General features: G+C 47.8%; 1 protein-coding gene across 5 annotated transcripts in view; it reads left to right on the top strand.

The window, feature by feature from the left end:
- SLC2A9 (solute carrier family 2 member 9) overlaps nucleotides 1–25589 on the top strand; it is a 223565-nt gene that overhangs the window by 133382 nt on the left and 64594 nt on the right. For all 5 annotated transcript variants that reach the window (XM_055326806.1, XM_055326804.1, XM_055326805.1 and 2 more), the window contains one exon: nucleotides 15847–16034. In XM_055326806.1, the coding sequence (XP_055182781.1) occupies nucleotides 15847–16034 (188 nt within the window). The remainder of the gene's footprint in view (nucleotides 1–15846; nucleotides 16035–25589) is intronic.

The raw sequence follows: 25589 nt of genomic DNA, 5'->3' as shown, positions 1-25589 counted from the left end.
CTGCATCCACTGCCTTAATCCTCACCAGAAAAGCCTCCAGGGTTTCTGCTCCTTCTTTTATAGAGGAGGAGACAAATATGCAGAGGGATGCAGGCACATTATGTCAAAGGGATGCTGGAGCTGCTGGTGTGAATGCGGGTGGTGTGACTGCCATGAAGGATGCCAGAGCCTCAGTCTCAAGGCTGAGCAGGGGTCTCCACTACTCATGGTGCTGGAGGTTCCACCAGAGGCAGGAGAGAATCTTTCTTCCTCCTACCTCTGGACCTCCATCTGCACCTCTCATAAGTGGATCTACCAGGAACCAGTTAGCATGGGAGTCCAGGAAATATGGACTACAGACCACACAGTGACTGGGGACTCTGTCCCAGTGGGCAGACTCTGACACAGCTAGGCAATGGTGGGATGCTCCCGGTATATCTCACCTCAGCCCTTTGCACAGGCTCTTGTGGCAGAAGCCTCCTCCCCCAGATATCTGTACACTGTACCCCTTCTCCCCTGCCCCAACACTCCACGTAGGTCTCTGCTGAAGGGGCATCTGCTCAAAAACACCTTCCCCAATTACAATAGCTCAAACAGCATTCTCTTCTCTTCACTGTCCCTCACCCTGGTTTATTTTTCTTCTGAGCACTTAGTACCTGAAATTGTATATTTATATGCTAATTTGTTTAACATCTGTTTACTCCAGGAAAAGCTCCCTGAGAGCAGAAACTTTTCCTGTTTTGCTCATTGCTGAAGCCCCAGGACCTAGAGCAGAGCCTGGCATGTAGTTGGTGCTCCCTGAACAGTAATTCGAAGAATGAATGAAACCGAGTACTCCTAACACCCAAGTGTGTTCTCTGGTCTCTGCAGCACGCTGCTCCTCCAAGCTCTGTGCATCATGCTATGAGCCATGTCTGACTAAAACTCTTTTGAACTGGAGCCTTCACAAGCATGAAGAGCCTATGCCTGTATTGAACGCTTTGCAAAAATTCCTAGTTTTAGTCAGACACAGAGACTCTCTGAACAATGTCTAACAATGAACTCTCTGAAGGCTGTCCTGTCTCTAAAATCAAATCTCAAGCACTAGTCACGGACATTAGGGTGCTGTAGAGACCTGTCTTTTGTTGGAATATAGTAGGTATTCAGTAAATAATACAAATAAATGATGCCTACTTGAGACACAGGCAGAGGGTATCCTAATTCTGTGCAGTGATGTGAGAGGAGTGATGTGAGGGAGGACAAATGGATTGGTCATGTGCTAAGGGCCTGGGGCACATAGGCACATGCCTGTCCTCCAGCTCTGAGAGATTATGTTCTTACCGTCATGTTACAGGTGAGGCTAAGGAGGTGGGTATGACCTACCAAAAGACACTCAGGAGGTGGTGGGCCAGTTCTTGAACCCAAACTTAACTGGAACCAAAGTCTGGATCTTCGTCTTTTAGCAAGTACTTCCACGATTTCTACCTCAGAAAGCTACTTCTGATAGCTGTCGTTCATCGGGGATAATCCCTGGCTTATCACCTAATAGACACGTCAGTTGATTCCCATGCATACCTTCTGAAACATAGAGTAGCCTTCTATGAATCTAGTCTTGTTTGCGTTGACACTAGTCACTCTAATTCTTTACAGAAGACAACTGAGGCTTTAGCTGCCAGGTGACTGCCCAGGTTGCAGGGGGAGAAATCTGTTGTGCCCTGGCTCTCTCGCACCCCAGTGTGACCCCTTGGCCACCTTGCTATTTTGCCCATTTCAGAATCACAGCTGGTTGAAGATCCATTGGCTGTACAGCTGTAGGTTCATGTCTGGTTCTCTATTCTGTTCCATTGGTCTGTAGGTCTGTCTTTTCTATGCCAGTACACACTGCTTGAATTACGGTAACTCTGCAGTATATTTTGAAATCAGGAAGCATGATGCCCCCTGCTGTGTTGTTCTTTCTCAAGGTTGTTTTGGCCATCCATGGTCTTTTGTGGTTCCATGTGAATTGTAGCGTTATTTTTTCTTTTCCTGTAAGATATGCCATTGAGATTTTAATAGGGATGGCATTGAATCTGTTGATGGTTTTTGGTAATACGGTCATTTTAACGATATTAAATCTTCCAACCCATGAACCCAGTGTGTCTCTCCATTTTTTTATGTCTCCTTTAACTTTTTTCATCAACGTTTTAAAATTTTCAGTGTAAAAGTCTTTCTCCTCCTTAGGTAACCTTATATTCCTAAATGTTTTCTTCTTTTTGATGCTATTGTGAAGGGGATTATTTTTCTAATTTCCTCTTCTGGTGGTTTATTTTTTGTGTACAGAAATGTAACTAATTTTTGCGTATTAATTTTGTATCCTGCAACTTGATTGAATCAATTTGCTTAATTTTAGCAGTTTTTTGATAATGTCTTGGGGGATTATATATAATCATGTTGTCTGCAAATAAGGCCAATTATACTTCTTTTTCATTTTGGATGCTTTCCTTTCCTTTTCTCACCTAATTGCTCTGGCTAGGACTTCTAAGTGGAAGTCATGAGAATATATATCCTTGCCTTTTTCTTGACCTTAGAGAAAAGTCTTTCGTTTCTCACTATTGAACATGATGTTGGCTGTGGGCCTTAGTGTCTTCTGGATACAGGATAACTGAAAAACTGGGTATCTTTATGCAAAACAAAGGTTGGACCTGTACCTTACCCCATATACAAAAATCAACTCAAAATAAATTACAGACTTAAATGTAAGACTTGAAGCTATAAAACTCCTAGAAGACAACATAAAGAGAAAGCTTCCTAACATTGGTTTTGGCAAGGATTTCTTGGATATGACATCAAATCAAGGCAACAAGAGCAAAAATGGATAAGGGGAACTCTATCAAATTAAAAGGCATCTGCACAGCGAAGGAAATAATCAACAGAGTGCAGAGGTAGCATATGGAGCGGTAGAAAAAATTAGCAAACCATATATCTGATAAAGGGCTAATATCCAAAACAATAAGGAACTTTTGTAATGCAATAGCCAAAAATCTGATAACCTTATTTAAAAATGGACAAAGAACTTGGACAAAGATTTCTCCAAAGAAGATATACACTTTACCAATGGATATATGGAAAAATTTTCAACATCGCTAATGATCAGGGAAATGCAAATCAAAACCATAGGGGGTTGTCACTTCACACCAACCGGATGGCTAGTCTCAAAACACAAAAGGCAAGTGTTGGTGAGGACGCGGAGAAATTGGAACCCTTGCACACTCTTGGCGGGAATGCAAAATAGTCCATTTCACAGAACCAAACAGTGGAATAGTGGTTGTCAGGGGCTATGGGGGAGGGGAAGTGAGGAGTTGCTATCAATGAGTGTAAAGTTTATACAAGTTGGATAAATTTGAGACATCTGCTGTACACCATTGCGCCTGTACTCAACAATACTATGTTGTGTACTTAAAAATGTGTTCAATGCCAGATCTTATGACCAGTGTCCTTACCATAATAGAATAATTGTTTTAAACTTTGTGATAATAAGTTAATCATCCACTAATGGAAAAAAAGAAGGCACAGCTATAGAGATCCTGTCAATATGAATGCAACTGCTGATTTCATTGCATGCAAAAGCAATCATTGCAGTCAGAATGCCAGCAGATCTCTAAAGAGCACTCTGGGGAAAGAGGACCTTCTGTTTGCCTAATGGCTTGACCTAACCTCTTGGACAAGGGTTGCACGATATGAGATCTGCTCTCTGTGAGAACCTCCTGTCAGAATCAGCCCCTAAGTCATGCTTGCGCTGACCCTGGCACTCAACGCCACGGGAATGCCAGCTCAGCTGTGTGACTTAGACACATCACTTCATCCTTCTGAGTCTCAGTTTCCCCACCTGCTGAAAGGCAAGTAGGAGCAGTGGACTTGTGGGGGTTTCATGACTCTCCTGCAGACCCCACATTCAGCACCATCCCCCTGATTTGCAGGGGGTTGTATTGTCTCCCACTAAAGGACTCCTCCTGAGCAGAAACCATGCCCTTTTCTTCTCCTAACACAGGATACCTTTGCATCCCCAGCACATAGCAAGCCCTGAAAAGCTGCAGGTTAATTGAAATGAACTGAATTTGGTTCTGTTGGCTTCTCAGCTCTGTGGTTTCTTTTCATCATTCTTTGAGGTATGTGCAAAGAAAGATCAACTTGGAACACTGACTCTCTCACTTTCTACCCGGGATCTCTGGTACATTTCCCAATTCCTCTGAGGCTCCGAGAACAGAACACCCTATTGTCTCCATAAGGTCTATAAGACACCTAGCCCAAAGGCTGGCACATAGTAGGTGCACAGTAATGTTAGCCTCCTCTCCCCTGCTTGGTCTCTTGACTCGCCTTGTATGAAGATGAGTCTTTCACTGGTCCAAGATCTAATTACATAACACCTTCCTCTCCTGGCCCAGAAACTGGACACACTGCCCAGGGGCTTTTCTCTCCACTTGGGAAATGCAAATTCTCTTTCCTTTTTCAAGTTCTTTGGAATTAGTGATCAGAACATGGCCATGGATATGAATGAGGTGTGAGCCATAGGAAGCCTTTACTTTAAAGTACAAGGATAAGGGTGGGAGCCTGAGGGGGAGAGAACTCACATAGATCAGATGAACTATTTAAGTGACTTGGAGATTCAAGAGAACAGACCCCTCCAGGAGGGTTGTTTTCCATAAGCAAATGTCTTTTTGATATGGACTCACTGACCATGAGTTTCTAAGGCCCTTTCCTCTCTCTCTAAGGACAGCTAGTTAAAATGGAAAGTGTCTGTCCTGTCTGCTCCCCACCCCCTAGATGCCCTGGTCTCATTCTCTCCCAGGCTTCCATAGAACCAGCACACTTCTTGGGTTCTCCACTTGCCTAAGAGACCTTGTCCTTCTTCCTGTTCAATGCCTGGGTCCCTCACATAGCATCTCTGACAGGTAGTCATCACGCCTCTCCTTGCATACCTCCAGGGATGGAGAGCTCACTGCTTATCAAGCCTCCCAATCTACCCTTGGCCATATCAGAGCTCATCCTTGATCTAACACATCACAGGTGCTGCCATTGGCCCTTGTTCTGACCTCAGGGACAATGAGTCCCAACCCCATCCACATCCAGGCTTCTCCTCCCAGAGGATCCCCTTTTCCAGACTAAGCAAATATGAGGAGGGACCGGTTACATTCATCCAACGTGGTCTGAGTACCTGCTGCATGCCAGGCCCTGAAAAAGACCCAGCCCCTGGCATGAAGTGTCATAAGCCTTACACCAGCATGAGCGCCTGTTTTGATCTGGTAGGACCACAGTGATGACAGGAGCAGCAGTGACAGCCATTAGCCAGCCTCAGGCACCCCCAAACACTGCACTACTTTGTGTTTTGTCTCCTCCCTGCAGAGTTTCCTGCCCCTCTATGAGTGGGTCCCAGAGACAATTTCCAGGCCTTCCCCTAGAGACTGGAAGGAAGGCAATGTTACTTAGGGACTCTCAATGCAAAAAGGATGCAAGAGGTAGCTCATACCAATCTCCTCTGGGCTTCCAAAGTGTAATGAAATTGGTGCTGCATTACACCTTAGGCATTTGCCTCACTCTCATGTAAGTGATGGGCAAATGGATGGGTGAGATGAAACCAGAGGATGCTTCTAGGCTCTTCAGGAATTCGGGCTATGGAATGAAGACTTAGGGAGAAAGGTAGGGAAGGAAGGAAGGAAGGAAGGAAGGAAGGAAGGAAGGAAGGAAGGAAGGAAGGAAGGAAGGAAGGAAGGAAGGAAAGGGGAGGGAAGGAAGGAGGGAAGGACAGTGTTTCAAAGATCTGAAAAGTCTGGTTCTAAATTCCCAGGGAGCATAACTGAACATCCAGAGCAAAGCTTTCAGAGCCCTTACCTGGGCTCTATTCCCAGCTACTCCATTTACCAGTGGTGATAGTAGTGGTTTCCTCTGGTGTCCTCATCACACCATCCTTCTGTTCACTATGATTTCAGTCCAGGTGTGGGACAGTCCTCGTGAGTGCAGATGCAGGCTGATATTTCCTGCACCTCCAGCACACCAGGTGTCTCTCTGCAAACCCAGCCTTCTCTGTGGCCAAGATGTAGCTCAGCATGTCTGCAATGCAGTGTGCATGCATGGGAGTTAATGCTTCTGGTGGCAAGAGTTGGTGGACAGGTGCCCAGCCTCCCCTGTGGGACAATTCTGGGAGATGTTCCATGTTCTACTCAAAGTCCAGCAGAACTGACCCCTTCATCCATAGTAGGCTCCTCGGTGATGTGCCTTGTGTGGCTTCCCCTTCCCCACTTCACTCTTCCTGCCCCCTCACACCTGCTTTCTGCAACCATCATGTGTATCAACTTCTTATACCCAATCCTTGTCTCAGGCTCTGCCCTCAAGGATCCTAGTTCCCCTGATCATGGGCAAGTTGCAGAGTGGGGACACCAGCAGAGTCTCCTTCAGGGGACAGTTATATGAAAATTAAATGAGAAAAGGCCTATGAACCATGTAGAATCATAGGTGGCCCAGAGGAACTCTCAGCAAGCGTTAGCCGGTATCATTGCAATATTGACCTTAATGGTGACGAGAGCTCAGAAAGAACCTCAGGAATCAATGGAGATCCAAATGGAAGGCGGCAGCAAGGCTGGTTGAACTTAACACATTTGGAGTTTGGAATTCATCTTGCAGTCTCATCTGCTAGGGATACAGACAGCGTCTGGGGGAAGGGGAGCTGCAGCAGGGAGATTTCCACCCTCCCAGAGTCACTCAGGTGTTCCTGCAAAATCAGGAGACAATGTTGCCTTTTATGTTTTAACGACCATTATCTAGCAAAACCCACCAAAACTCTTCATTTGGAATATCTTATAACAGGAACACTCTTGAAACTGTTTGCTGGGGTTTTGTTTCCCTAATGTGCAAATGTGGGAGTTTGAACTGGCGGCCCGTGTGCATCACTTGGTGTCCCTGGCCACAGAGTGACGGCACCATTCCCACAAATCTCCTTCCACAGAGCAATCTCCTTTGAAAAGCTGCTACTTTCTCACTTGCCTTAAAATGCGACTTCTGTCTTGAAGAGGTTGATTATTTTATATCTTATGTTTTAGAAGCTTGGCCAGGCAGCCTACTGTTGACAGGCTCCAGAGCTGACTGTGGGCTTGGATCTGGAGCAGAGGGGGCTGCTATGCTCCTGTCTTTGTGCAGGCACCTGAGTTTTGCCTTAATCTGTCCCTTCTTTAGAGGACTCTTTATAAGCCGCCCATGCATTCATCAGGATTAATTCAGTTAAAGTCCAACGCTACCATTCCCAAGTCCAAGACTGACCAAGGGGACACGTAAGCTGAATGTGTCAATCGCTCTGTGCTGAAAGCAAAGGTGAGGAACACGCTCAGCTCCTCCTGGTGGTGGAGCCCCCACCATCCTCCCAGCGGCCCATGAGAACACTCCGGGGCCTGTCTATAATGAAATCTTGTAACAGTACAAACAGGGCTTCCAGTGTCTTCTACTCCCCCACCCCATGGATCCCACTGCTGTTGGTGATAAATTCAAACTTCAATCCCAGTCGCTGCTGAAAATAAATGCTTCAGTGAAACCTCCTAGTTTTTAAGCACTGAGCCCTGCTCTGGGCAGAAGAGGAGCTCGGTGCTTTGCTAGCACACAAATGCGAAGGACCATGGCCCTGTGATCTGCCTGGAATCCCCTTGCCACCTTGTCACAGGCCCCTCCTGGTCATACAGGGAAGGCTCCTGGCTGCTGTGCACTAGGCTCTAGCAGGACGTGATGAATGCTGACAGAGCCGTCAGGTGCAAGTGCTACCTAACCAAGCTCCAAACACCAGGGACATACAACAGTAGGGGTTCTCTCCCAGTTCAGGAGACCAGGAGTCCAAAGTCAATCCATCAGCAAGACCTGCTTCCTCTCCCAGCGTCCAAAGTGTGCCCACCATCCTTGGTGTCCCATGGCTGGCCCTGCATCTCTCCGGGCTCTGCCTCCATCCTCATGTGGCCATCTTCCCTGTGTCTGTCTCTGTGTCTCTTCTCTCTGCCTCTTCTTAAGGGTCCCCTGCTCCAGGGTGACCTCATCTCACTAATCCCATCTGCAAAGACCCTGTTTCCAGATAGGGTCACATCCACTGTTACCAGGTTAGGACTTTCACATCTGTTTATAGGGGACACCATTCGATTCATGATGGAAGGTTATAGTATTTTGTACCCTTTGTTGGGCTAAAAAGGAAGAAAGAAGGAAGGGATGGTGAGGGGCATAGCAAGTGCCTCCTGGAATAGTTAACAGACCTCTAGTGCTCGTTGCCCATTAAGAGCAGTAGTGTTCTGAGGACCTCGCGTGTGCTGACATATAATACTGCCGACGGCCCCGATGCTGCTGTGTCCATCTTACAGATAAGAAACCTGAGGCACAGAAATATCAAGTGCCTCAGGTGACATCAAACTAAATGACAAGGAGAAAAAACGAGGTAGTGTGGCCCCAGAGTTGGGGCTCAACCACCCCGTCACACCTGGTCACAGGTGCAGGCAAACCAGGCAGGTGTTATTGCACCAGACGGTCGCTCCAACCCCCACCCCCCAGAACCTGAGGAAGCAGGGGTGCATGAGGCACCCGAGACGGGCCCAGGTGCCAGGCTGGTGGGCGGCAGATGTCAGACAGAGCCCGGTCAGTCTGTCCCCACCACCCACCTCCACCTTCCCTCTCTGCGGCACAGCTCTCCCCATTTTGCTCAGGCTGCGGCCCTGGTGGGCATTGGAGGGCCCGATGTGGGCTGCAGTCAGCCTTCTGCTCTTAGTCTGAGTTGGTCAGGCACAGGCACGCTTCAGGCACCGCCTCACTGATCTGGAAGCCCGAGGGACGTGAGGCGGACCCTGTCCAGAACACCTGCCCTTCTTCATTTATTTGGCCTTGCCGGTGTGGAGCTCGGCTGGCGATCGGGAAGGAAAGGCGCTCTACAGGGCCGGCTGTGTCCAGCTCGTCACCGTTTCCCTAACTGGCACTCCAGCCCAATTCCAGATCCCTGAGGCCATCCAGGCTCCGGCCAGACGCAGGCTCCGGGCCCATCGGGTGGAGGTTACGGCCTGTGTTGTCCACCCGGTACAGCTAATATGTGGATGTGAGCCACCGCCCCACGCAGCACCCCAGCACCCTCCACTGGATGGGGAGGACCACCTCGGGGCCCTTCGCAGCCGAGCCCCGGGCAGCCGTGACCACTGAGGCAGAATTAGCTGCCAGGATAGCCCTGTCCTCCACGCTGGTGCACCCAGAGAGGCGGCCTCCAGGAAGGGCCTCTTCTAGAAGCCAGACTGACCTTTGGGGAAGTTCAAGCCCCCCCCCTCCCGCCCAGGCTCCCCAAATGACATGGGACATGCAGTAAACACTTCCCAGGGCCGGGCGCCTTGCCTGGTGTTTGCCCACCACCTGCTCTGCAAACCACAGCCTGCAAGCCAGGCATTACACAGGGCACAGAGAGGCTGAGCAACTCAGCCCTGGCCGCCCAGCCGGACGTGGCGTAGCAGAGGCTGCAGCCCCAGCAGCCTGGCTCTAAGGCTGTGAGCTTAAACACTAGGCTGTGGCCACTCAGTTGGAGTGACTCCCGTCCCTTCCAGCCCTCCCTCCCAGACCTCAGATGGCACTGGGCAGACACACCCCAAATTTGCCCTTATTAGGTTTTACGTGATGCTGGCTTCACCTGTCTCTGCAAGGGGACAGTATGGGTGTCGCATCCGCAGTGAGCAGGGCTCGGGGCTGCTGCTCTGCATCCTCGCCCTGAGGAGCTGTCATTATGACTGGAGACAGAGGTGGGCTGGGGTCAGCCCCACCTTGCAGATGAGCACTCTAAGGCTTGAGAGGTCAGATGCTTTCCGGTGTCACACCAGAAGTGAGTGGTGAGGGTCGGGGGGAGCCACCGCCGTCTAAAATGGCTCTGTATTTGTTTTCTGTGGCTGTTCTAACAAATTACAACAAATAACCACAAAGCTAGCGGCTTAAAATGATACTGGAATAGATGAAAGCTATTCAGTCCTTACTTAGTGTTTTAGTTTGAGCTGCTGGGTCAAGCCTTATCTGAAGCAAGACTTTCTGGCAATTCCTTTAAAAAAATAACAATTTGTTATCTTACAGTTCTGGAGGTCAGAACTCCAAAATAGGTCTCACTGGGTTAAAACCGAGGTGTTGCAGGGCTGTACTCCTTCTGGAGGGTACAGGGAGAAATCGTCCCTTGCCTTCTCCAGCTTCCAGAGGCACCTCCATTCCTTGGCTTGGGACTCCTCCCCCATCTTTAAAATGCAACCCATCCATTCTCTGTTTCTAACACCTCTTCTCTGACACTGACCTCCTGCTTCTCTATTATGGGGATCCTTGTGATAACATTGGGCCCACCAGATAATCCAGGATAACCTCCCCATCACAGAACCCTTAACTTGATCATATCTGCAAAGTCCCTGTGGCATGTAAGCTAACATAGTCATAGGTTCTGGGGATTAAAATGCGGACTTAACTTGGGAGGACATTTGGGCTCTTTCTGGTTTTCAGGGTGTGATATTTGCCTCTACTCCCTGATCAGTGTCCTCCATTGGGATTCTTTCTCCAGGCCACAGGGAATTCCTAGATTCACTTCCTCTGTGACACATGTCACATAAAATTAAAATAAAATTTCTTGATGTACTTCTGCAGGTTGTAAGTAGGTGCTCCAGCAAATATGTTTAGGAAATGTGGAGCGAAACAAAATTAAATGGGGTGTCTGTGCAGGACTTATCAGAATCTTTAGTAATCTAATGTGAAGTTTGAACCAAGAGAGTGTACAATGATACTAAATCTCCTTGACCAAAGAATTTTAGTCTATGGAGCTTCTCTGGGAATTGATCATGGCAAAATGCATGTTAGGAGAAGCAAGTGACTTTGATGGGGACGCTGCCTGTGAAGGGTCTGTGGCTTTTGTTCTTGCAGCTCCCACACTTGGCACATTGCCTGAGTCAATACGTGCTGCACATTGGCTCTGGACGGGGCACGGTTTCTGTCAACCAGCCCTGAGCCCATCCCTTTAAAATGCTGGTGCTTCCTCCCCAAGGCCTGTGTGTTCCTGAGGGCTGGTCAGAGTTGGGAGTCTGCCAGCAGCCTGGGGCGCCTGAAGCTCAGCTGTCCTGCAGGTGCCAGGGCCTGGCAAAGCCAAACCATTCCCCCTCTGCCTCGAACATCCCAGATGGCCTCAGCTGGTGGGCTTTGAGGCCGAGGCAGTGGAGGATTCAAGGCCGTGTCTCCACTTGACCGCAGGAGTGTGGCCACCTGAGAGGGAGGCACTAGAATCTACCACCAGAAGCCTCACAGAGGAAGCAGTGCACCCCCTTCCTGCCCCACAGGATTCTGTGGCCAGCCAGGTGCATGGGCAGGCCGGGTCACAGTCAGGTCCTCATGGTATTGGTGGGCCCCTGGGGGGACCTGAAGCCCGAGAGGGTCTCCCGCCCAGGATGGAACCTGTGCCAGGCCCCTATGAGGCCGAGAGCACATCTGCGGTGCCTCGGTTTGTCACCGCTGCTCTGCTCTGTGGGGTGGCTGGGGGCTGCGGGGGCCTGTCATCTGTCATCCACACTGTGCTCAGATACTGGATCCCTCACTGATTGCAGTTTGTCAGCACTCACTCTCATTTTCCTCTTCCTGCCCACTCTGTCACAGCCCCTCTGTGTCCCAACCTGCTCCTCCTCCCCTGTCACCCCGCAGTCTCCATTATTACTCTTCATGCAAAGCACATAAGTTGAGGGGTGCCTGACTGGCTCATTCAGTTGAGCATCAGGCTCTTGATTTCAGCTCAGGACAGGATCTCAGAGTCCTGGGATCGAGTCCTGTGTCAGGCTCTGCGCTCACCAGGAAGTTTGCTTGGGGTTCTCTGTCTCTCCCTCTGCCCCTCCCCTCCCTCCAGCACATGTTTTCTCTCTCTCTCTATCTCTCTCTCCCCCACTCCACCTAAAATAAATAAATAAATCTTTAAGAGAAAAAGGCACATTAATTAATACGCCCTTGGTACCTGGTTCTAAGGGAAAGACATAAAATAATAATAGTAGTAATAATAATTGTTTATTGGACACCACTTAATGTGCCAGACACTTCACGTACATTGTTTTCATCCTCAAAACAACCCTGGAGGGAGGCCTTATGATTTCCACTTCATAGAAGCACAGCTGAGAGGGAAGCACACAGGCCATACAGGGGGGCAGGCATGGGTATGCACCCTCCATGGCCCAGGTACTTCCCACTGTACCACAGTGTCCCTGGAGTAGCCCCTACCTGGGGACATCGTGGGGTGGGCATGGCAGGTGTGTGGACATGTTAAAACAGCCAGGGCTGAAAGTGGGGGTATCTGCTCTGGGTGAGGTCCTCCCAGGAGGTCCCTCCTCCCAGGAGGTCCTCCCAGAAGCCTGTTTGAAACAGGGATTCTGAACTGGGGGTGACTTTGTCCCAGAAGACATTTGGCAGTGTCCGGAGACATTTTCTAAGTCATTTTTTTATTGAGGTATAATTGACATAGGGATTTAGTGTCAGGTGTACAACGTAGTGGTTCCATATTTATATATAACATAAAATGGTCACAATAGGTCCAGTTGACATGTGCCACCACACAGTTATAATTCTTCTCCCATGATTACAGCTTTTAAAATCTATTCTTTTAGCCACTTTCAAATATACAATACAGTATTACTAACTATAGTCACCATGCTGTACGTTATGTCCCCAGGACTTGTTTATTTTATAACTGGAAGCTTGTATGTCAGACCACCTTCACCCATTTGCTCAGTCCCACCCCTCACTCTGGAAGCCACCAGTCTCACCCCTGTATCTGTGAGTTTGATTTGGGTTTTTTTTTGGGGGGTTTTTTAGATTCCACATATAAATGAGATCCTATGGTATCTCTTTTTTTTTTTACTTATCTCACTTAGCATACTGCCCTCGAGGACCACTTGCATTGTTGTGAATGGCAGGATTTCCCTCTTTTTACAGCTGAGTAATATTCCATTGTGTATATATGTGTAAGTTTATGTATATGTGTGTGTATATTTCTGTATCCCTTCATCCATGGGCAGACTCTTAGGTTATTTCCATGTCTCAGCTATTGTAAGTAGTGCTTGGAGACAGTTTTGATCATCCCAGCCACAGAGCTGCCTCTGGCATCAGGTGGGTAAAGACCAGGGATGCATCCCACAAGGCACAGGACCACACCTATCACCAAGAGTTATCCAGCCTAGGATATTAAGAGAAACCCAGCTTTCAGGGAAGGGAGTGGGTTTTCCAGCTGGGTCTAGGTCAGCTCAGGTCAACAAACTCAAGCAGCACCTGTCCCCCAGTTGGCACCAGGAACTGGGCCTCAAGGTGCTCACGGCAAGTGGCAGGAAGAGGTGGGAGGGGAGGTGCTGAGATGGGAAGGCAGGGGGAACAGGGACAACCCAGAGTGGCTGGGCATGCTTTCCTTGCCACATGGTCATCTGGGAGGGAGGAGAAGAATAGCCAGGCAAGGAAAGGCGGGAAGGGCATTCCTGGCAGAGGGAACAGCATGGCCAAGTGCAGGCAGCCAAGAAAAAGGAAAGATGTGTAGGAAAGATGAGCCGGTGATATGTTCAGGAGTGATGCAGCAGGGGTGGGAGCTGAGGGAGAGCTGTGGGCCAGGTGCGGAGCCTGGGCTTCACCCTGCTGAGCGGAGAGCTTGGGAGTGGGGGTGGCTGGTGGCTGGTGCTGCAGTGTGGTGGACGTAAAGGGTAGGTTTACAGTAGGAGCTCTATGGGGCATGATGAGACCGGACCAGGAGAGCCCTTAGTGGACTATTGTCACAGATCAAGAGAAGATAATGAGCACCAAAGCAGCTAAACACTTCAAAGGTCGAGAACAGAGCTAAGTTGACTGATGTTTTGCTGTCAAGCAGTTTGATCATTGTTGCAGGCCAGCTTCTCCAGGAAGCAGGTGCTGGGGAGGAGGTAGGGGTGCCAAAGGTTCATTGTAGAGGCACCCTGAGAAAGCAAGAGGACAGAAGCAGGATTGTACAAGGGAGCATCGGACCAGGATGCCACCTGGCCGAGTCTCTGCAGGCCCAGCAGGGAGCTCTGGAGCAACGCTTGCGCATTATAGGTGTTCCCCCCCCCCCATGGAAACAGCCACACCCTTGCATCCCCGCCACACCCAGCCGAGGGCTGGGAGCCACTGTGGGAACAGCATCACTGGCGCTTCAAAGTTCAGGTGAATATCCACAGAGCCCAGAGTAGGGGCTGTCCATAACCACACACTCCCACCCAAGCAGGGCGTCCTTTCCTGAAGGCGATCCGAGTGGGGCACCCCCATGTCTGCCACGATCCCTCACCAGATACTCTTCCTCACCCAGTCTCAGGAAACTTGTAAGAACGTGTGTGGAACAAGTAGAAAGAAACTATATGAACACATATACAACAGGAAATTAAATTGATGCTTTAAAAGAAGGAGATCACAGCTTTTAAGAAAGGAGAGATTTTTTTCCCGGGAAACTCTGTTAAGAGCAGAACATCAAATTTAGCAAGAGCTTCCTGGCAGCCAACGTGAGAAAGGAAAAAAAAAATAGGCTATAATATTCTCTTTATTTTACATGAAAGGCATGTATGTCAGGAAGGAGAGAGACATTTTCCTGCCCTAAAACTTTAGGATCACTTTATCAAATAAACGTTGCATTTTGAACTTTGAGAAAGTGTTAGCAATACTATGATGTAGTGAATGATGTAGAGACGTTACTCCTTCAGGTACTTGTCCCATTAATCCTTAATAAAATACTAGGAAAAGTATTAAGTCATAGCTTACAAAAGAAACATTCTGAAGCCGTTTTCAATGTACTACTGGAAATAACACTCCAGAGGCTTCATGGGCTTGCTTTTTGTAGAATCTGGAGCAAGTTTAACAGCCTTTTCTCCCCCTGCTACTTAAGAAGAGCAATTTCACATGCCCTGAGGGGCAGAGCAGTGTTTTCAAGGATGATGCCCACTGTGTCTGGAATGGACTGTCCACAGGAGCCGTCACCAAAGCCACCTTTCTCTGTAGGAGGATAAATACCAGAGCACTGAATATTTAAATCCGTGTTCTAAAAGTGTCTCCTATTACCTGATTATTATGCTCTCAGGGGTCTAATCAGTCAGCCTACCTTTGCATATATATACGTGGAGGTTTGCACAATTAAGGGCTTGGTAACAAATGACAGGTTCGCTGAGGCTGGAAATTTGCCACGTTCAGCCTGGGAAAGGCATAAGTCACCTGGGTGAGTTTGAATCCCAGGGAGATTAGCTCTTTGAGAATACATCCCCCCACGGTACCTGTGTTTCAGAGGTCGTACGGAAAGGGCCCTGGAGGTCATTTAGTTCAGTTCTCCTTCCAGTGATGGAATCTACTCCCAGCATCCTGGCCAAGTGGCCAGCAGTCTGACCATCCGAATGCCTCCAACAAGGATGAGCATGCAGGGCCAGGCACACATTATTGAGATGCTCAATAAATATTTATCCAAAGAGCATCTCCTGTGTGCAAAGCTCTGTGTTCGGGTTTAGCATGTATACACCGTCCAGTTACTACTGGAGCTCTGTGAGGCAGGAATGGTCACAAACAATGGACAGATGCGCTGTGGTAGTAATGGGACTTGAACCCTGGACGTGCTCCTCTTCGCTCTGGGACCATCAGGAGACCCGTGTTCTCTCCTGGCTCTTCTCCTAGCCAACCAGGTGACCTTGGGCAAGTCACTGCACATCTATGGGCCTCCGTTTTCCTACTTTCAAACAAAGGCTTGGGACTTTGTGGTTTCAAAGGCCCCTGCCAGCTCTGCCCCTGACAAGGTGTGTGTCTGGGTGGTGGAACCAGCCCTGCAGAGCCCAGCGTTAGACACAGCAGACATCCTAACCCCTGCTAAAAGTCTGCGATCGTCCCTGTTTGCAGCCTTCCAGACTTTCCTGGGCAAAGAGGATGTCTCCCGAGAAGTGGAGGAGGTCCTGGCGGAGAGCCGTGTGCAGAGGAACATCCAGCTGGTGTCCGTGCTGGAGCTGCTCCGGAGTCCCTTTGTGCGCTGGCAGGTCATCACTGTGATCGTCACCATGGCCTGTTACCAGCTCTGCGGCCTCAACGCGGTGAGTGTCCCTGCCCAAAGAGAGGAGCTGGAGGGAGGTGAGGTGGGGCGGGGCAGGGCCTGTGCCTTGATACCAGGATCCGGTCCCAGCTCTGCCACCTGCACCAGCTCTGCGCCATTGGGTAGCCACATGATCTGATCCATTCTCAGTTTCCTCATCTATAAAATGGTCCGACATAATACTGAAAGAAATAATCCATACAGAGTGTTCAACGCAGCAGCTACACAGTTGCCCCTTAATAAATACTGCCTATCATTATAATTTATGATCCCAAACCTCAGATTTCTTTATAAAATGGGTATTGGGATGTTGTAAGTGAAAGATGATCTAAATAAAAGTACTCTTGGCTGGGCTGACTTCAATGTGCAACTTTGGTCTAAGAACACCTCAGGCTTGGAAGGAAAACTTTCTAGGGGCCTGAGCTGATGTGAGCAGGGATATCGGTTTAGGGGGTCTTCCATGCCCTAAACCCTCTGACAGATGCAGCTGCTCCTTTTCTCCTAGGGAGTCCTAAAGGTGGAATCCAAGAATCCCAGTACCAGAGAGGCAGATTTGGGATCATTATCATTGTTGCTTCTGAAAAACAGTGGGTCTGCCTCAAGGAGGGATGAGTTCCCCATTTATGAAGGTGTGCAAGCCAGCTGACAGGACAGTGTAGAGGTACTTACACAGCTCAGGAGAAGCAGGGCTGGGCCCAGAGGAGGGAAAGGGGGCCCTTCCAAAGAGCCTCAGAGAAAAGGACCCTGGAAGTCATTTAGCTCAGTTCTGCATTATGAGCCTGGCATCCCCTAAAAGTCAGCAGGCAGGGTGTTCAGGAGGTGTGTGGGGAAATGACATAAAAGGGGAGGTATCACCGTCCTGGAGAGGGAAAGGTGACACCATGGAAAGTTACAACCATAGTGTTTTACCGCATTTCAACTACTCTTGATTCTATTTTTGGAAACATTGGGATGAAATGAAATCATCTTGCAACTTATTTGTTTTTACCTTTTTCCTTGGTCTGGTTATAGTCAGCAGAAGGAGGAGGGCCCAGGACAATGGCATGGCCTTAGACACCTCCTGCTGTTTCCTCCTCTTTGAACTCCCTGTTCTGAGAAGGTAGAGAGGGAGCAGACCTGTTCTTAGAGCTAACATTTGGAGTCATAAAAGACACATATGGAATCTGTATTTAATGAGGCATTTAGCTTGAGAACCATGACATTTCTAAACAGAATTCTCTTCCTCTCCTTGGACAAAAGTTTCCAATTTGCATTCCCTGTACAACTTCCTATATGAATTCCATTAGAGTGTATCTGTAAACCCCACTGCATCGGCATAAGATGGGGAGAAACCACCTCATCCTCTCCAAGGACCCGCAGTGGGGCGGTCTTAGCCCCCAGGAATCCCCCACCCACCTAGTAGTGACTGCCTTTCATCTCTTTTGTTATTGTCATGAGCACATTTAACATGAGATCTACCTCCTTAACTAATAATTAAGTGTACAACACAGGATTGTAAACTGTAGGTGCATTGTCATACGGCTCATCCCATCTGCAGAGTGTATGCGTCTTGCTTCACTCAAACTTTGCACCTGTTGATTGGAAGCTTCCCATTTCCTCCTGCTATAGTCCCTAGCAACCGCCACCCTACTTCTGTGAGTTTGGCTGCTTTAGATACTTCACGAAAGCGCAAGCATGCATGCTTCCATGATCAGTTTATTTCCTTCAGCGTAAGGTCCTCCAGGTTCATCCATGTTGTCATTGCAGGACATCCTTCTTTTTCAAGGCTGGATAATATTCCATCATGCCTGCATGTAGCACATTTTCTCTATCCATTCACCTATCGACAACATTTAGGATATTTCCACACCTTGGCTACTGTGATCTGTGCCACATTGAACCTGGAAGTGCAGATATCACTTTGAGATCCTGATTTCAATCTGGATAAAAACCCAGAAGTAGGATGCTGACTCATATTGCAGTTCTGTTTCTAACTGAGGAACTTCCATACTGTTTTCCAGAGCATCTACACCAGATTACATTCCCGCTGACAGTATGCAAGCATTCTCATTTTTCCATTTCTTCACCAACACTTTTTTAAAAAAATATATAATAATAGCCATCCTAACAAATGTTAGGAGATGTCTTGCTATGGTTTCAATTTGTATTTCTCTGATGATTAGTGATGTGGAGTGTCTTTTCATGTCTGCTGGCCGTATGTATGTCCTCTTCCGAGTGATGTCTGATCAAGGTCTTTGCCCATTTTTAGTAGTTATTTGGAGGTTTTGGGGGCTTTTGTTTTATCTTATTCTGTTTTGCTATTGGGATGTAGGAGTTCTTTATATGTTTTGGTGATTAACCCCTTATCAGATATATGATTTTCCAATATTTTCTCCCATACTGTAGATTGCCTTTCCACTTCGTCAATTATTATTTTTTTGCTATGCAGGAACTTTTTAGCCTGATGTAGTCACACTTGTTGATTTTTGCTTATGATGTCGTATCCAAAAAAAATAATGCCAATATAAGTGTAACAAAGTTTTTATCCTACATTTTCTTTTTTCTACAGTTCTTATGCTTGAATCTTTAATCCATATTGAGTGAGTATTAGCATCCAATTTCATTCGTTTGTATATGGCTATCCAATTTTTCAACACCATTTGTCAGACTATCCTTTCTTTATTGAATATTCTTAGCACCTAAGAATATTGACCATATGTGGTCAATCAGTTGACCACATATAGGTTTATTTCTGGGATCTCTATTCTGTTTTCTTAGTTTGTATGTCTGTATTTTTGCCAGTATCATGCTATTTTAATTACTGTTGCTTTGTAATATATTTTGAAAAGAGAAAATGTGATGCCTCCAGTTTTGTTCTTTTTCAACATTCATTGTCTTTTGTGGTTGCATATGAATTTTAGGATTTCTTTCTATTTCTGGAAAATATGCCATTGGAATTTGAATAGGGATGGCATTGAATCTGTAGATCATTTTGGGTTGTGTGGACATTTTAATAATATTAAATCTCCTAATCCATGAATGGAGTATTTTTCCATTTATTTGTGTATTTAATTTCTTTCCTCAGTGTTTTGTAGTTTTCAGTACAAAAGTCTTTCATTTCTTAGTTAACTTTTATCTCCAAGTACTGCTATTGTAATACTATTGTAAGTACAATTATTTCCTTAATTTCCCTTTCAGGTGGTTCCTTGTTTAGTATATAAAAACACAACTGATTTTTGTATGTTTATTCTGTATCCTGTAACTTTACTGGATTTGTTTATTAGTTCTAACAATTTGTGTGTATGTGTGTGTATAGTGTGTGTCTGCATGTGTGTGTGCTATATTCAGGGTTTTCTGCATATAAGATCATGTCATTTGCAAACAATGATAATTTTACTTCTTCCTTTCTGATTTGGATGACTTTTCTTTTTCTTATCTAATTGCATTGGCTAGGATTTACAGTACTATGTTGAATTGAAGTGAGAGAGTGGGCATCCTTATCTTGTTCCTGATCTTAGAGGAAAAGCTTTCAGTTTGATGAGTATGATGATATTATGATATGATGTTAGCTGAGTATGATATTAGCTCTGGGCTTGTCATGTATGGCCTTTATTATGTTGAGATAGTCTCCTATTTATTGTTTATTTTGGGTTATTTCTAATCTTGGCATGCTTAACCTGACATAGAGCAAAAAGCTTTGGACCCATATCCAGTGGCCTGGCTAACTATCTCCCTGTGACCACAAGCCTGCAGTGGGAAGCATAGTCCAATCATTCCCCCAACTCAGCCTCTGTCTGCTCAACTATAATAATAATAAAGCATACATTCATTTAGCGCTTAACATGAGCCAGAAACTGTCCCCATGGCAGTCCTATGAGTTAGACACCACTGTTAGCTACAGAGACATTGAGAGACTTTCCCTAGGTCACACAGCTACAAGTGGTAGAAAGGGGATTTGAGCCCATCTATTTGGCCACAAGGTCTGGCTGCTTGAGCCCTGAGCAAGGAAGGTCCCCAAGACCCCCTTTGAGCATCCTCATTTGTGTCACTGGGCTCTGTCCTCAGGTCATTCCTAGGCAGACAGTGGGACAAGTCTTACCTCCTCTGTTTTACATACAAAAGGACAAACAGCAGATGGCAGCCACCTCAGCCTTAGACCTTGGCGGTCCTGTGCTTCAGTCCAGGCAGGCTCTCTCCCCCTGTACCTCTTGCCTCTAAATCCAAATAATACATGAGACCAAGAAAGAATGGTGTCTACCAGATGAAGACTTCAAATGCCCTTTAAAACTTGCTTTCTTCCCTTAATTTTCCCAGAAACTATTTGGGAGGACATGCTCTAAAGTTTAAGACATTGCAAAAACTTCAAGGCATCTCCCCCATTTATCATTTTATTCCAGCCCCAAATGTCCTATGGGGTAAATGATGCCATCCTCATTTTCTAGAAGAAGAAGTAAGGTTTACAGAGGGCCAAGGACATACTCAGGGTCACAGTGGGAGCAGTGCCTATGCTGTCAAACTCACACTTCCTGGCCCCAGGTATCCTTCCCTGGAGCACCTGCCCAGGCTTGGCCAGCCCGTCTCTAAGACTCAGATACTTACACTAACCTGGCCATTCTCAACCTCAGCATGCACATTTGGGTCCAGAAAATCAGAAAATTGCGAGGGGGGCCGTTCTGTGTACTATAGAACGTTTCACAGCATCCCTGGTCTCGACCTGCCGGATGACAGTAGCCTACCCCACCAGTTTTGACAACCAAAAATGTCTTCAGACGTTGCCAGATGTCCCCTGTGGTTAAAATTGCCCCAGTTGAGAATCACTGCATTAAACGAACATTGCATATTGCTCAATACATTTTTGCTAAGAAGTCCATGAATAGTTTCCACATACCTTAGAATTCAAGCAAAAGTTGGATGTAACATTTAGTTGCTTCTGAATTCCTTTTCAGTGTGGGATTGTTTTTTTCCCTCCTTCTCACAATGGCTTTCAAATTCCCTCCTCTAAAATTAGACCTGTCACTTAAAATTCCTTGTTTTATGCAACTGCCTTCCTCCTGAGCAGTTTGTCCTTTGCATGAAAACCAGATTTTTGTGTGAATGTTCAGTCTCTCACCAGCAAGGAGCCTCCTGGTTACTGACTCCATCCCCTTTCCTGGGGCAGTCACAATAGCTCCCATGCCCCCACTGCCACTCCTCTCACTATGACTGTCCTTGTGAATGGAGACCACATCTCATGGTCCCTGTGCCGCCAGAACCCAGAACTGCCCATGGCACATGGGAGACACCTGAATATTTGGGGAAGGAAGGGACAGGTGAGAAGAGCAAGGTGCAGGGAGGGTGCTGCTTCTACCAAGTCCTTGCATTGTCACACCTAGTGCAGGAAAGTCATTGTTTTCTGGAGACTTCCTGAATCTTCTGGAATACCAAGGATTTTGGTGGAATCATATAAACACCTTGGGTTGCCCTTCCTTCCTCCAGATTCCTTCCCTCTTGAACAGAGGAAGCCAATCATACTGACTCCTCTGGACCTCAGTTTGCTACTATAAAAATGGGGATGACAGTAATCAGTCTGCAGAGCTGCCGTGGGGATTATACAAAATTGTGTACGTGGACTGCTCTCATCAGCAAGGCTATTTCTAGCACTGTGTTCTTGTCTCTCAATGCCACACATTTTCAAACTTTGCTGCTTCCACTATGTAGTCTTGGTTGGGAAGCAAGACCCTGGAGCTTAAAACAAGAGTAGAGTGGCACAGAGTGCAGGCTATGAATGAGCCTGGTAATGCCCGTTCTGGACCCTCAGAGGTGTTTTACGGCCCCCTGGGGTTTGTCCACTTGGTGGGTGCCCGCGTGTCACAGTGTTCCTGGGCATCTGTGTGTCCCTCTGGCCCATCACCTATAACGCTGTTGTATAACGCCTCCCTTTGCTGCTACCCCAGATCTGTGAGGCCGAGGACGCGTGTGTATTGTTCCCCCACATGTTGTAATGTGTGTTGTGATGTGTACCTAACAGGGTACCAGACATCCTACACCCTCCACAAACAACTGAATGGCAGGGAGGCAAGGCTGGGAGAGGGGAGGGAGGGAGGAAGGGAGACAGCCTGAGACAGGACACCTTCCCCCATGCTGGCCAGGAGGCCTGTAAAGATCCATCTCCTTTGTCCAACCATCATCAAGGTTGGACCCTGGAGCCCAAATCCTGTTTTGCACAAAACTTCTAATCACAAGTCTAGAGGCATTGTACATAACTTCTGTTTTGAAGTCTCCTCCCAAATAACGTACTAACTCAAATCACAAGAATTGCCTGTTCCGTTACCTTAGTAGCTGAGACCATCTCACTGAAAGAACTTGCTCTGTCCCCTAATGGAGAGAATGCTACCCAGACCGCCTCTGTGCGGCCACCCTAGCATTGTGGTCAAGAGCACATGTCCTGGAGTCAGCTGCGTTCAACTCCCAGCATTGAGCTTGTGGGCTAAGGGGCAAGTTGCCATGACTGCTCTGTGCCTCAGTTTCCCCAGCTGTAAAGGGGTACCCTCCTCATATAATGGCAAGAAGATGGATGAAAGGATGTATATAGAGCCCTCAGCACAGGGTCAGCCACACAGGTGGTGCTTGACAATCTTAGCTACTATCTTGTCAAAAGAGCCCTGCCCTGAGACCATGGGCACCTGGGTTATAGCCCATACCCCACACCCCCTGCCTCCCAGCTCTGGAACCCTGGGTAAGATGCTTAACCCCTCTGCCCTCAGTCACTGAGATGTAAATGGGCGTGTGACTCAAAGGTGGTATCAGCTGTTGAGAGCTAGGTCAGGCTGAGGTTGTGTTTTTACCTGTAAAAGGGGGAGCGAGATGAGGTAATCAAATACTCTTAGAAAAGCTTTAAAAACTAGCATATTCTGGGGCGCTTGGGTGGCTCTGTCGGTTAAGCATCCAGCTCAGCTCAGGTCATGATCTCAGGGTGTGGAATCGAGCCCTGTGTACAGATTCCTTCCCTCTTGAACAGAGGAAGCCAATCATACTGACTCCTCTGGGCCTCAGTTTGCTACTATAAAGATGCTCCCTACTCAGCATGGAGTTTGCTTGAGATCCTTTCCCTCTCCCTCTGCCCCAGTAACCCCTCCCAAATAAATAAATAAATAAAATCTAAAAAAAAAAAAAAAAAAGACTAGCATGTTCTGGCCATTCTTAAATTTGAGTCCTTATTTTGTATCTTTCTGGATTTCCACAAAGAGTAAGGGACAGGGGAGGGAGCTGCTCCTCCCTGAGCGCTGAGAGGCACCCCAGATGGGTCATCTAGCAGATGCTCATGTGCACAATCAAGGTGTGACATGGGCCCCAGGGGAGGCAGGAGAGTCAGTCACTCATTCCCTAACCTCTGTGGTCAGATCACCTCTGTGGTCAGGTCGAAGGGGGCCTAATGGGAACAAGGGGTGACACTTACTTGAGGGGACTGGGGCCCAGACTCTCAGGCATTGTCAGGAGAGTGGAGTGTCTTCCTTGGAGCAGGGGTCCTGCCTCTCTTTGCAGCAGGGATGCACTGTTCCCTCCCAGCCCTTAGACCCGCTGGCCCTGACTGGACCCCCACCCCATTCCACCTCAGGAGGGGAAACAGCTGCCTCCCACCCCAATGTAGCAGAGGTCAGGAAAGTGTTGGGAGGGTCTGAGCCGACATCCCAGCTCTGCCACTTTGAGCTGTGTAGCCCTCACTGAGCTGAGCCTCACTTTCCTCATCGGTTAAATGGGGGCAAAACACCTACTTCACTGGGTTGTGTGAGGATAAAATTGGGGCATGTGGGTGATAGGTTTGTGGAGTCCAGTACATAAGCCCCTTTCTTCCCCCTCTGAAATTCAGAGCGGATTAGAGAGACTGGCACAGGAATCAGATAGATGGGGATCACAGTGTGCCCTCTACTCAAGGCGGAGCTGGATTGGAGGGTGTGACTCCAGAAACTGCTGTAAATTCTGCATTCCCAGATTTAAGGCACCACCCGATCCCAACAATAGGAAGCAACCCAACCCCAGGTCCAGCTCCACTGAGCAGGTCCCTCCCCGCATGGAGAGGGCAGAGGGGACCTGGAAACTGCCTGCCAGAGGCAGGTACACAGACAGCCCAGGGGGAGGCGTAAATGAGCACATTAGTGCCTCTTCCAAGGGCCCCTCTGACCTTATCCCTTATTCCTTATGTGGTTACTTGTCCCTTGGGCTGAGAGACAGGTGTCTTCCCCAGGTAGGAACAGGAAATGAAAGGAAAGGGCGTCCCATCCCTTCAGTTGGTGAAGCACTGGCAGGGCTCCTGGGACATAGTGGTTAATAAATGACAAGATCAAAAAAAATAATAAAATAAAATAAAACAAAATAAAAATAAATGACAAGATCTCCTCTGTCTTCTATACTTCAAAATAGATCCTGTGCGAGACCACCTGTATGTTTACAACTGTCTCCCTCTGACCTCTGCTTCCACCTTGGCGCCTGCCTTCTCCAACCTCTGTCTTCTACCAACCCTCAGGATTACATTTCTAGCTCACTTAGATAACTCAAGATAATTTTTTTTATTTTGAGTTTATTTATTCATGAGAGACACACACACAGAGAGGCAGAGACATAGAGGGAGAAGCAGGCTCCCCATGGGGAGCCCAATGCAGGACTCGATCCCAGGACCCCAGAATCAAGCCCTGGGCCAAAGGCAGGTGCTCCACCACTGAGCCACCCAGGTGCTCCAAGACCCCTAAACCTAACCGCATCTGCAGAGCTCCTTTTGCCGGGTAATGTAACCTCTTCATGGGCTCCTGGGATTAGAACATGCACATCTTTGGGGGAGTCACTGTTTGGTGACTACCCCCCACAAGCATGTGTTAAGTCCATTCTCTGCATCCATACTCTGCAAGAATCACCTTGTTCTGGGCAAAGGCAGATAAGGTGGTTTCTTGCTCCTGAAGTTAAGCCAGAGAGATGGGTTAAAACACATCTCTGAGGACGAGGCCAAGTGCAGTGAAGGCCGTGTGCAAATATGGGAGTCAGGGCGGCGGGTGCATAGAAGACGAATCCCATCGGCCAGCTGCCCTGACAGCCCCAGTAGAGCCCGAGCAGCGGAAGAACTGTGGGGCAGGGAGCAAACAGGCCTGGGTCTGCACCCGCTCCTTCCCTATCGGCTGTGTGTGGTCTCTCTGATCCTTAGGCAACGTCACCTTCACAAGCTGTTGAGAGAGTTGAAAATGAGTGTGCCTGTTATGCTCTGTCTCTAACACACTGTGTCAGGAGTTAAGAAGGAGGGCTTGGGGGCATTAGAGGCAGCCAGTCAAGAAGCAGGCTGAGAAGCAGAGCCAGAGGTGCTTCCTCCCCAATGCATGTGCATAACTGGTTTGACATTTTCCTTTACCAAAGAGCAAGGGTGAGATTCAATAGAGAGATGGAAATCTTCTAGAATGATACCCACCATTTATGATGTGCCAATTCTGTAAGAAATGCTTGGAGTGTCCTGTGTGACCTAGTCGGTTAAGGGCCTGACTCTTGATTTTGACTCCGGCCATGGTCTTGAGGTCTTGAGAGTCTGCTTGTCCCTCCTCCTCCCCTTCTTCCCCTCCCC

Source organism: Nyctereutes procyonoides, unplaced genomic scaffold (genome assembly GCF_905146905.1).
Source record: "Nyctereutes procyonoides isolate TBG_1078 unplaced genomic scaffold, NYPRO_anot_genome, whole genome shotgun sequence".
NCBI lineage: Eukaryota > Metazoa > Chordata > Mammalia > Carnivora > Canidae > Nyctereutes > Nyctereutes procyonoides.
Note: the sequence above shows the minus strand (reverse complement) of the source record. Positions and strands in the feature narration are given on the sequence as shown.